Source organism: Vombatus ursinus, unplaced genomic scaffold (genome assembly GCF_900497805.2).
Source record: "Vombatus ursinus unplaced genomic scaffold, bare-nosed wombat genome assembly UNPS02014942.1, whole genome shotgun sequence".
Lineage (NCBI taxonomy): Eukaryota > Metazoa > Chordata > Mammalia > Diprotodontia > Vombatidae > Vombatus > Vombatus ursinus.
The window spans coordinates 9,720,543-9,733,267 of record NW_020954720.1 but is presented as its reverse complement, the minus strand read 5'-3'; the positions used below and the strand labels follow the sequence as shown (position 1 = coordinate 9,733,267).

At 38.1% G+C, this 12,725-nt stretch overlaps 1 protein-coding gene across 2 annotated transcripts in view; it reads left to right on the top strand.

Moving 5' to 3' along the window:
- Nucleotides 1-11,426, top strand: part of PIBF1 (progesterone immunomodulatory binding factor 1) — a 298,482-nt gene extending 287,056 nt beyond the window's left edge. The window contains exon 17 of one of the 2 annotated variants that reach the window (XM_027844511.1): nt 11,124-11,426. In XM_027844511.1, coding sequence (XP_027700312.1) covers nt 11,124-11,177 — 54 coding nt within the window. In that variant the 3' untranslated portion in view covers nt 11,178-11,426. The remainder of the gene's footprint in view (nt 1-11,123) is intronic. The other variant, XM_027844510.1, reaches the window with a different exon arrangement.
- The last annotated feature ends 1,299 nt before the right edge of the window (nt 11,427-12,725 follow it).

The window sequence follows — 12,725 nt, the reverse complement described above, 5'->3', positions numbered from 1 at the left end:
GCCCTACACTGTCATCCCCTAAAATTGAACTTTGATGAGCTTCACCCACATTTCTTGACCCTGACCTTCTGTTTTCCTCACTTTGGCTTACCAACTTAATTTTGATCTCCTTATATTCTTCATATACCTCATTTAATGTTTATTTCCTCTGCTTCACCAGATATTCCAATCCTGATGTGTCTGAAGATGGCCAGCTCACCCAACCAAAGCTGGAATTATCTATTACTGCCTAACTTTACTATTTAATTTGGCATTGTTGAGTGGCAATTATACCCCAATTCTGAATAATTTGGCCAAAGTGACTCAGTTGGGAAGGTCTGAGTGCTTTCCAGTAACACTAAACATTTCACGAGTTAGATTAGGCCCACTTATTCTGGGAGGTAACAAATGGCCAGTCTCTCTCTTACAGTCCTTCATCTATAACTTTTTGTAACTAATGACTGGTGAAAAATCCTTTTTTTTTTAAAAAAGACTTATTTTATTTCCTCAGTCTTTATTTTCTTTTATTTTGAATTATGATATATAAATTAAAGAGTAATAATACATAATAGTTTTCTTTTTATTTAGTATTTTATTTTTTCCCAGATACCCTATGTAATGTAAAAACAATTAACATTTGCTTTTAAAGTTGAGTTCCAAATTCTCTCCCTCTCCCTCCCTGCCCACCCCCCTCATTGAGAAGGCAAGCAATTTGATATAGGTTATACAAGTGCAGTCATGCAAAACATATTTCCATATTTGTCATGTTGTAAAAGAAAACATAAACCAAAATAAAAACCCCAAAAAAATAAAAGTAAGGAAAGTATGCTTCAATCTGTATTCAGATTCCATCAGTTCTTTCTGTGGGGATGGATAGCATTTTTCATCATAAGTCCTTCAGAGTTGTCTTAGATCATTGTATTGCTGAGAATAGCTAAATCATTCATAGTTGATCATCATACAGTATTGCTGTTACTGTGTACAATGTTCTGCTGATTCTAATCATTTCATTTTGCATCAGTTCATGTAAGTCTTTTCAGGTTGTTCTGAGAACATCTAGCTCATCATTTCTTATAGTACAAGAGTATTCCATCACAATCATAGACCACAGATTGTTCAGCCATTCCCCAATTGATGGGCATCCCCTCAATTTCCAACTCTTTGCCACCAGAAAAGAGCTGCTATAAATATTTTTGCATATACAAGACCTTTTCCTTTTTGTTTTTTATCTCTTTTGGTATACAGACCAAGTAGTGGTATTGCTAGATCAAAGGGTATGCATGGTTTTATAGCCTTTGGGGCATAGTTCCAAATTGTTCTACATAATGTTTGAATCACTTCACAACTCCACTAACAATGCATTAGTGTCTCAATTTTCCCACATCCCCTCCAACATTGATCATTTTCCTTTTCTGTCCTATTAGCCAATCTAATAGGTATGAGGTAGAACCTCAGAATTGTTTTAATTTGCATTTCTCCAATCAGTAGTAGTCTGGAGCATTTTTTCTTTTGGCTATCTTTTGATTATTTCATCTAAAAACTGACTATTCATTGTTTTTATCAATTATCAATTGGGGAATGGCTCTTATTTTTATAAATTTGACTCATTTCTCTGTATATGAGACATGATGCCTATATCAGAGAAATTTGCATCAAAAAATTTTTCAGAGTTATGATTGCTAATTCTGCTTCCCTCCATCTTATCCTCCCCCACTTTATTCTGTTCCCTCTGTCTCCTTTCACCCTGTCCCTCCTCAAAAGTGTTTTGCTTCTGATTACTGCCTCTCGCAATCCACCTTCCCTTCTATGAGCACCCCTATCCCCACTTTGCTTATCCCCTTCCCCTCCTACTTTCCTGCAGGGTAAGAGAGATTCTATACCAAATTGAGTGTGTATATTATTCTCTCTTTGAGCCAATTCCAATGAGAGTAAGGTTCAAGCATTCTCTGCCACTTCCACCATCTTCCCCTCCACTGTAAAAGTTCTTTCTTGCCTCTTTATGTGAGATAATTTACTCCATTCTACCTCTCCCTTTCCCTTTCTCCCAGTGCATTCTTCTTTCTTAACCCTAATTTTATTTTTTTATATATCATCCCATCATATTCAGCTTACCCTTGTGCCCTCTCTTTCTCCTTCGAACTGCCCTAATAATGAGAAAGTTAATATGAGTTACAAGTATCATCTTCCCATGTAGGAATATAAACATTTTAACTTTACTAAGTCCCTCATTATTTCCCTTTCCTTTTTACCTTTTTATGTTTCTCTTGAGTCTTGTATTTGAAAGTCAAATTTTCTATTCAGCTCTGGTCTATACATCAAGAATGCTTGAAAGTCCCCTGTTTTATTAATATCAATTTTTTCCCCTGAAGGATTATACTCAGTTTTGCTAGGTAGGTGATTCTTGGTTGTAATCCTCACTCTTTTACCTTCCAGAATATCATATTCTAAGCCCTCTAATCCTTTAATGTAGAAGCTGCTAAATCTTTTGTAATCCTAACTGTGGCTCCACGATACTTGAATTGCTTCTTTCTGGCTGCTTACAATATTTCCTCCTTGACCTGGGAGCTCTGGAATTTGGCTATAATATTCCTGGGAGTTTTCATTTTGGGATCTCTTCCAGGAGATGATCTGTAGATTCTTTCATTTTCTATTTTATCCTCCAGTTCTAGAATATCAGGGCAGTTTTTCTTGATAATTTCTTGAAAGATGATATCTAGGCTCTTTTTTTGATCATGGCTTTCAGTTAGTCAAGTAATTTATAAATTTTCTCTCCTAGATCTGTTTTCCAGGTCAGTTGTTTTTCCATTGAGATATTTCACCTTGTCTTCTATATTTTGGTTTTGTTTTATTATTTCTTGATATCTTAGAGTCATTAACATCCACTTGCTCAATTCTAAATTTTAAGGAATTGTTTTCTTCGGTGAGCTTTTGTGCCTCCTTCTCCATTTGGCCAATTCTGCTTTTCAAAGCATTTTTCTCCATACTAGATTTTTGTACCTCTTTTACCATTTGGCCTATTCTATTTTTTTTAAGGTGTTATTTTCTCCATTATTTTTTGTGCCTCCTTTACCAAGCTATTGACTCTTTCTTCGTGATTTTCTTGAATCTTGTTTCTTTCCCCAATTTTCTCTCTACCTCTCTTGATTTTTAAAATCCTTTTTGAGTTCTCCCATGGCCTGCAACCAACATTTTTTTTTTTTGAGGCTTTGGATATAGGAGTTTTGACTCTGTTGTCTGCCTCTGGTGGTATGTTTTGATCTTCCTCGTCATGATAGTAACTTTCTATTAGTGAGAATTTTCTTCTGTTTCATGCTCATTTTTCCAGCCTATTTCTTGATTTTTAACTCTTTGCTAAAGTGGGGCTCCACTTCCAGGGTGGAGGGCCCACTGTCCCAGGCCTGAGGGGTTTTGTGCAGCTGTTTTCAAAAGATACTTCTAGAGACCTATAAGTTTTCAGTTCTTCCAAGGTGGTATGATCTAAGGAGAGGTGTTTACTCTTCTCCTGGCCTCTGTTCTGGTCTGTGAACAACCACAGGCAGCCTTTTCTGCCCTGGAACTGTGAGAGGGTCCCCACTACACTGCTGCTGCAAGCTCTGGCATGCTAGTTCTCCTCCTTACCCTGGGACTGCCCCCCAGCACTGCAACCCAGATCCAAGTATGGACAAAGCAACAGAGTCCTCCTCAGTGACCCCCCTACCCCCCTTACAGTCTGTGGGCTGAGAGCTCTGGATGCAGCTGCAGTCACTGCAGATTGAGTGGCTCCCAAGGCCTGCTCCTGGTTTTCTGGGGCCCAGTCTGTGCTGGTGCAGCCTGCACTGGACTGTGCTCTACTCTCACCCTGGTGCAACAGAACTTTCCTGCCAACCTTCTAAGTGGTCTTAAGCAGGAAAATTATTTCACCCTCTCCTTTTGTGGGTTCTGCCGCTCCAGAATTTGTTTTAGGGCATTATTTAAAGGTGTTCAGAGGAGTTTTAGGGAGCGCTCAGGCAAGTTCCTGTCTTTTCTCAGCCATCTTGACTCCACCCCAGCCCATAATAGTTTTTTTAAGTTATGGCCTGGTAACATTTGTAATTTGTTTCCAGTTCCAGTTCCAGTTCCAGATTGAAATGATTTGCTAATTATATGCTTTACTGAAAACTAAAATATAAGTACATTACTATGGAAAGCTGTAATAAATGCAATCACAAATTCTCAGTGAAACAAACTAGTAACTTATTTCCTGGAGCATTCATATAGCCAGCAGATAACCATATGAACCACAGAAACTCAGTTTTTTCCTTCTCCAGTCTAACTGTGTTCAGAGCTTTTAAGAGTCTTATAATTCGTACAGATAGGAAAATTAAAATAGCCCACTGGAAAAAAATTCTATGGTTTATAAAGAAGCAGATTGCGGCTCCTGCTACTTCTGCTGCAATTCTGCCTCAGTCTTTTCCCATCAGCCACATTTACCTGTTTCCTTCCAGTCTATTCCCTTTGCATCCTACAGTGACTCCAAGCTATGTTGGCCTCTACTTCAGGCCCTCCTTCACTCCTTCCTATAACCTGGAACAACAGACCATTTTCTTGGATGCTTACTTTTTACCTTCTTAGAGCAGTATGTCTGTCCTTAGCACTGCTTCTGCTTGCTTACCGCATTCCAAGACTCATAGTATTGCCTCTGACCCTCCCACTTCTCTCCTAAATATATACTTACTGGCAGTGTTCTGCTCAAAGTGGAGCCTGGGCAGCAGAATGAAAAATAGCCCTAGAGTCTAGTGAGGATATAGGAAACAACAGCTCCATAGTGTCTCTGTGTATACAAGCGTAATTCCTTTTATTAGTTCTTCTAAAACATGTTAAGTGAAACAACCTCAGAGAAGCACCGTTAGTTCCTTTAGAACAATGTTGGTAAGGGGAAAGAAGATGAGGATGGGGATAGGAAAGATGAGAAGAAAGACAGGAACCATATGGAAGAACATTATAGGGAGATTTAATAAGAGTTGTGGTAGAGTTTGGATATCTCATTATTGAAGTGTTTCAAGATAAAATTGATTAGGGCAATGTTATCTAGAATTCTCTTTTCTGGGATGTATATTAGGATATATGTATAGAAGGGGTATATCCTATCTCCAGTCCACACATAGGGTATCTAGATGTTTATCTCTAGTATTGTATACATTTGTGTTAAGAGTAGGAGTAGAGAACAGAATTCAATAGAATTTTTGCAAATTATATTTTTTAAATCATTTAAATTTAATGGAATATACTAATCATTTTCCAAAACAATTTAGAAGATTATCTAGGAGGAGAGACAAAGCTTATAGGTTAACTTTAAAATTAAGTAGAAATATATTCATATAATAAAATGTTTTCTAGTCTGGCTTTCTCCCTTATGGGAGATTGATAAATATACTATCTAGTATGGGTTTTCTACTCTTTAATCTTCTCTTATTCCTTTCTGCCTGACCTTTAACCATTTTGCTACTCATTAACATTTGCAAGTACAAGAGAGGGGGTTTTTTGCTGCTTCTTTTTATTTTAAAATTTTTTTTACTTCTTATTTTTATAAAAATTTGATTGAGAAAAGCTTTCAATTATTGGGCAGAATTTAACTCTGAGATTGTCTTTGGTATAACAGTATAATGGGTAAGGCTGGCATTTGGTTTCAAGCAAGGCCTTAAAAGGGGTTCTAGGGTCTGGCCTTTAAGATCTAGAACTTCAATATTCAGCTTACTCATGAGTGAGCCAGGTTTGAGATACTTATTTCACACTATTGAAATTCATATAGATTTAATTTGTACCATAAAATTAATTTATAATTTTCAATGATAGGAGTATTCATGGCCCTGTTATGTAGGACCTGTGCACTAATATCAAGATACCTAAAATATATATATATATATATATATATTTTCATTTTATGCCTGTAGGTTAGTTATTTGCATTCACAGAGCACCGGTGTTCTGTTTTGTAAAATATTGAAATGTAGGGCTAACAAACAAAGTATTGAAAAAAAAAAACAAATTAGTTATCAGAAGGTTGCCGAATGGGCATGTAGTCAGAGCAAAAGAGTTTCCTGATCTTATAGAAGGATATTTCAGCCAACTCTAGTAGAGACTGATGAACTTGTTCCAGTACAGCAGGGTACCTTGCACATAGGAGATGTTAATCACTTTATCTTATTCTTTTAAATTAAGTTTAGTAAACATTCTTTAAGAAGCTTCTATGTGGGGGCAGCTAGGTGGCACAGTGGATAGAGCACCGGCCCTGAAGTCAGGAGGACCCAAGTTCAAATCCATCCTCAGATCAAACACTTGACACTTACTAGCTGTGTGACCCTGGGCAAGTCACTAAACCCCAATTGCCTTTATAAAAAAAAGAAAGAAAGAACCTACTGTGTGCAAAACACTATCTTAAGTGGGAAGCATTAGAAAACAAAAAAGAAATGTCTGTGCCCTTAAGATTAGTTCTGCTTGATTTGTTCAAGTAGCATTTTTTTTTATGGCAGGAAAAATGTATAGAAGAGGTGGGGAGTGCCCACAGATTGGGGAATGGCTGATGTTAATGGAATACCACTGTGCAAAAATGGCAAATATGAAGAATTCAGGAAAACATAGGAAGATGTATATTAACTGATACAAAGAGAGATAAGAACCAGGAGAGCAGCATATACAGTGACTGTAATAATATAAATTAAGATTTTGCTCAAAGGCAGCCAGATTCAAATTAACTATAATGATAAGTCTTGCTCCCAGAGAAAAATAATGAAACCCACTTCTCTGAAGAGGCAAGATGCCACAGGAGAAGACAGGCGCAATGTCTAACACAGTCATTTTTGTTTTGTCAGTTTGCTAAACTGTTTTTTTTTGTTACAAAAGAGAATTCATTGTTATTGGGAAGGGGGTATTGAAGGAAATGACTGTGATATGAAAGATGAGGTATCTATAAAGTATTAAAAACAAAATGAACGTGCTTTGCTAATTACTAGAATACTTCTGGTCACCGAATAATAGCTTCTCTTGTCTTTGAACCCTTTACTTTTGTACTTGGAGGAAAACAACAAACTGGGGTGTAAAGTGCTGGATTTGGAGTCAAAGGACCTAGGTTCAGATCTTGTCTCTGGGTCTCTACCTGTGTGGTCTGGGGACCAGTCATTTTGCTCTCTATGCCTTAGTTTCTTCATCTGTAAAATAAAAGGTTTAGACTAAATAGCGTATACAGTTCCTTCCAACTCTCGAGCTGTATGATCTAAATGTGGTGGTAATGATGGTGGTATGGTAGTATTGGCAGAAAGGTGGCACAGTAGATAGAGCGCTGAGCCTGAAATCAGGAAGACTCATCTTCCTAAGTTCAAATCTGGCTTCAGATACTTTTTAACTGTGTGATCTTGGGCAAGTCACTTAACCCTATTTGCCTCAGTTTCCTCATCTGTAAAATGAGCTGGAGAAGTAAATGGCAAACCACTCCAGTATCTTTGCCAAGAAAACCAGAATGGAGTCATGAAAAATCAGACAGAACTGAAATGACTGAACAACAACAAGCTTCTTTCCAGTTCTCGATCTATATGATCTGTCCTGACTACCTGTAAACTTTATGGATTTATAATGTCCCTTTATGAAACTACACATTAATATGATAATCATGAAGAAGTGTTAACAAAATTAACATAAATTGTTACTTACTGTTAATAACAGCCTTTTTAAAAAATCTAATTTGGAGGCATCATGTTTAAGAAAAAGGCTCCACATATTGGATTTTGTGGTATTTAAATAATCAGAAGCAATGAACTAGGTGGGGAGAAGGAGAACCATGTTCAAAAAGTACACCTCCCCCAGTTAAAAGTTAAAATTTTTCACAGATAGAGAGACATACCAAAGAAAGAATGTATTACCTAAGTCACTATCTCATTGGATATACAGATTAAGTAATGTAATGTGAAGAAAACCTACTAGTGTTCAAATAACCCAAAGGGTTATCAAGATAGAAGTCATTTGATAGTATATCTGACTTGTTTCATTATGCTTTTCATACTCTTTGACTATTTTGGAGGGGGAGGGAGAGGAGTCATTTTAAGAGGTACTGGAGCTACATTCCGCACCAGTCCAGGCGAAATCAAGACATATCCATCTACTGTCCAAAAGGTAGAGACAGAAGGGTCTGCCCTATTGTTGTTAAAGGATGGTGCAAGGGCAGCTGGCAACATAGTGACCAAAGCAGCTGCAAATAGCAAGTGTTAATATAAACTACTCAATTTTTTGTTAGAAGGAGGTACTGCTAACTAATGAAAATTTAACTGCTGCGTATCTCCCACCCACCCACCCACAAATGGAGTTGGGTTCAGTCAACATTTTGTTTGACCACAAATACTTGTAATAAGTGAGGTTTTTTTCCCTCTTTTTTTTCAATGATGGGGTGGGTAAGAGAGAGAGAAAATAAATGTTTGCAGGAGGCAGAGGCAACATGGCATAGTAGCAGGAAGAATTACAATGAGTCTCCCCCCAACATTCCCCCCTACCCAACCAAGTAGTTTACGTAGATCTAGAAAATGTACCAGACTTGGATTTCATGATCTGGAAATCCAAGGAAAAAAAATCACTGAGTCATTTTTCCAGTGCAAGTTGGCATCAGCAAAAAGAGATGTGTGAACACTGGGCAACAAGCTCTAGTTAAGAGCTTCCCCATGGAGCATTCCAGTAGCACCCCCCTGAAACATTCCAGTATAAGGAGAGGCTGTATACCAGGACAAGAAGAGGTCCCAAAGCCAGCATAGAAGGGCCAAAACTTGTGCAGGTTTCGGGAATAGTTACCAACGAGCATTCTGTCACTACCCAGCTCTAGGTCATACAGCCAGGGGAAGAGAACAGAAAAGCTGTGCCTAGGGGTAGCGTTCCAGGGTAAGCAGTGGTCCCAGACCCTAGGTCATGTATACCAAGGAAAGAGCAAGTTCAGAAGCACCATCTATGTGGCTCATACCCTCACAGCAGAGCAAAGCTCCAACCCATTCTGAAGCCTGCAGAGTAATGACCAGAGCAGGAATCCCAGATGAAAGAAAAACTTTCAGTTCTGTCAGACTCAGTCACAATCTACTGGAACTCCAAATAAAGCTAGCCCACAGGCATGTTGCTCAGACCCAAACTAGAATTTGCAGAGCTCAACTTGAGGGAGGGGAGGAAACAGGACAGAGGAAAAAGGAGAAAGTAGCAATCAGGCTTTGCCCTGGATCACCAATTTGGGAACACTGAAAGCTTGCAGGTCTGCAACCTGAGCTGCCATTGAGATCCTGGAATTAGTCCAAGAAAGTAGCAACAGGAGCAGCTCAAGACATTCCCTACAGAAGTGTGCAGAGACTAGCCCCTGACAAAACTCATAGTGACTAAATAGGCAGAAGGAGATTTCAGACAGACCACTCTCTCCACTGTACCACCAACTACCTCTGGGCAGCTTTGTTTAAATGTCCAATAAGGCAGTTTGTATTTGATCCTAGAGTTAATGGAGAGCTGCTGTGTTTAATGAGCAGAGGACTGATGAGATGCTTTAGGAATATCACTTCCAGATATAAATATTATCCTTAAGAGAGACAGGCAAACACACATACATACACACCCAGAGGCAAAAAAAATCAGGGCTACATGTAGAGGGCCTTTCTTGGCAAGGAGGGAGGTCTTCTTCCTCAGAGACTAAAACAAAGGAGGAAAAGCTGAACGAACATGTGGAAGTTTTGTGGTATGGAGTAGGGAAAATGGGGCAGCTAGGGGGCGCAGTGGAGAGAGCCCCGGCCCTAGAGTCAGGAGGACTTGAGTTCAAATGTGACCTCAGACATTTAACACTTACCAACTGTGTGACCTTGGGCAAGTCACTCAACCCTATTGCCTAGCCAAAAAAGAAAAAAAGAAAGATAGAGTAGGGGAAATGAGGAACCTCATCAGAGACAGCACTGATTGGCTAGGTTGTCTGCTAAAGTTTGGGGCTGGGGAGGCAGGGTAGCTGAGGACTTGAAGAAAGGAAAGTTTATAACAACTGATTCAGAGAGTGTAATACAGAATAAATTATTGAAAAATAAAAGGACTGATACATAGTTGTCAATCAGTCCAATATTTATTTTGTGGAATACAAACACAAAAGTGTGACAGTCTTTGCCCTCAAGAAGCTTATAGTTTACAGGTGAAATGCAACATGTTCACAGATCTACATAGTGAAGGTAGACTATGTACAAACTAAGCATGCAGGAGATTGGGGAAGCTATGAATGACCTCCAGAGGAGGTGCCACCTGAGCTGAACCTGAAAATGAGGCTTAAGGATCTGGGAGATGGAGATAAGGAAGAAGGAAGTGTATTAAAGGCATAGAAAATAAAACCTGCCAAGAGACACAGATGGAATGTCATATACCCCAAACCAGAGAACACAAGAGGAAGCAATGTGCACAGGTACAAGCACAGACATAAGAGGTGAGAGGTTATGTGGGAAGAACAGTAAGGCAGTGGCCAATTTCACTAGCCCTTAGAGTTCACAGAGGGGAGGATTATAGAATAAATATGGATAGATACCATAAGGTCATAAATTTAGAGCTGGGACTATGGAGATCCCCAAGGCCAACCACCTCATAGGAGGGAATTACAGCCTGAAGAAGTTAGCTTACTTCTCCAGGGTCACAGCTAATGAGTATGTGAGGCAGGATTTGCACTTGGGTCTTCCTGATTCCCAAGTCTAGCAGTGTTCACTACCCCACCTAGGTGCTTGGAGTCAGTTTGTGTTGGGTGTTAAATGTCCAATAAGGCAGTCTGGATTTAATCCCAGAGTTAACAGGGAGCTGCTAAGTTTGATGAACAGGGGATTGACAAGATGCTTTAGGAATATCACCTCCAGATGTAACTTTTATCCTTACATATAATTCTCAGTGTGAGGTAAATAGATCCAGAAAACACAGACCTCTATAGAATAAGTTATAGTTAGCTTACTGTTAAATGTTGATATTAGTTTTTTCTTCTTGTTATGTAAATATAACTCTTTTCCATTAAATTGTCAGTACTTCTAAATTAAGAAAAGCAAATAATTACTACTCTGTCACAACCTGACAATTTCATGAAAAACTTATCTATAGATGACCTATTTATAAACTCTGAGCTGATCTAGTTGACCACACTTTTTGTATTCTTTTATTTTACAGACCAAAAAAGGACCATCTGAGGGGCTTAAGACACTGAAGACAAAAAGGACATAATTTTTTGGAAGAACTTCAAATCTTGACAATCACTTTGAAAGGACTTACTGTGGAGAAACATTAACCCTAATCATGTTCTTTGTACCTTTGAAATGATTGTTTTGAAATTTATTTTAACCATATTTTTTAAGTTGAAGTGTGCTAGCTAATTTCACTGTAATTATTAAGCTGCATAGAATAGGAAAAATATTTCATACTTATTTTTATCTATTTGGATACGAAATAATAATTTCTACTGAATTATTTATGATCTAGGCTAACAAGGAAGTTTTTATAATTGTTTAATTTACATTAAAGTGTATGTCTTATAAATTGTATTTCTATTCATCTTTTTTTTTTTCAAAAAATGTCCCAGCCCCTTAAATTTAGGATTTAACATATTTTAGATGATTACGAAGCCATTGTATGAATCATCCTAGTAAACAATTCATTTTAATTGAACACTTATTAAATACCTACTATATACCAAGCATATGCTACAAGCTGGAGATTCATATACAAAACAGTCCTTGGCCTCAAGGAACTCTCTTTGGGGAGAGGAGTGGTGGAGAGGACAGGATACACACACATATATATACATGTACGTATGTATGTGAAATAGACATATGTATGAATATGTATCTATGCATACATACATACATGTGTTTGTGTGTATGTAATGAAAAATTGAGGCAGGAGAGGGAGGACACTAACAAATCTAGCCTCATGGAAGGCTTCAAGAAGTAGGTGGGGTCAGTCGCCATTTAATCATATATTGGATACTAATTCTCTTGGCTCTGTACATTTCCTATTTGAGATAATCAGTAAACTAATAGAAATACAGTTAAATAGGTCTATGAATCAACAAGCAGCCAGGTATAATATAACCTAAATTTCATGCCAACATAAGACCAGTATGATTTTATTTTACACTTTTTTTGTCTTAAATTATACCAGATTAAACATTTTAGAGCCTGGAGTCAGGAAGACTCATCTTCCTGAGTTCAAATCTGGCCTCAGACACTTTCTAGCTATGTGACCCTAAGCAAGTCATTTAACCCTATTTGTTTCAGTTTCCTCATCTGTGAAATGAGCTGGAGAAGGAAATGGCAAACCACTACAATATCTTTGCCAAGAAAATCCCAAAAAAGAGTTGGGCGTGACTGAAATGAGTGAACAAGAACATATATTTTTGGACTGTTTTCATCTGTATAAGGAATAATACAGCAAGCGTTTATGTAGCACCTAAAATTTGCAAAGCACTTCACATATATTATTATGTCATTTGATTTCCAAAATAACCCTGTGTGGTTGGTGCTAGTGTTATTCCCACTTTACATGTGAGGAAAGTGAGGCTGTGAGAAGTTAACTGACTTGGCCAGAGTCACTGCGCTGGTGCCTGACTCTCAATCCAGTCGTCTCTCCACCAGTCACCTGGCAAAGAAGCACTCACTAGCACTTTCTCTGCATCTTTAAATATTGCCTGGCATACTCTCTAAGCCGTGAAGAGATCTCACCAGGGTCACACAGCGAATCAGGACTCAAACTCCTAGATCCATTTTCTATCCA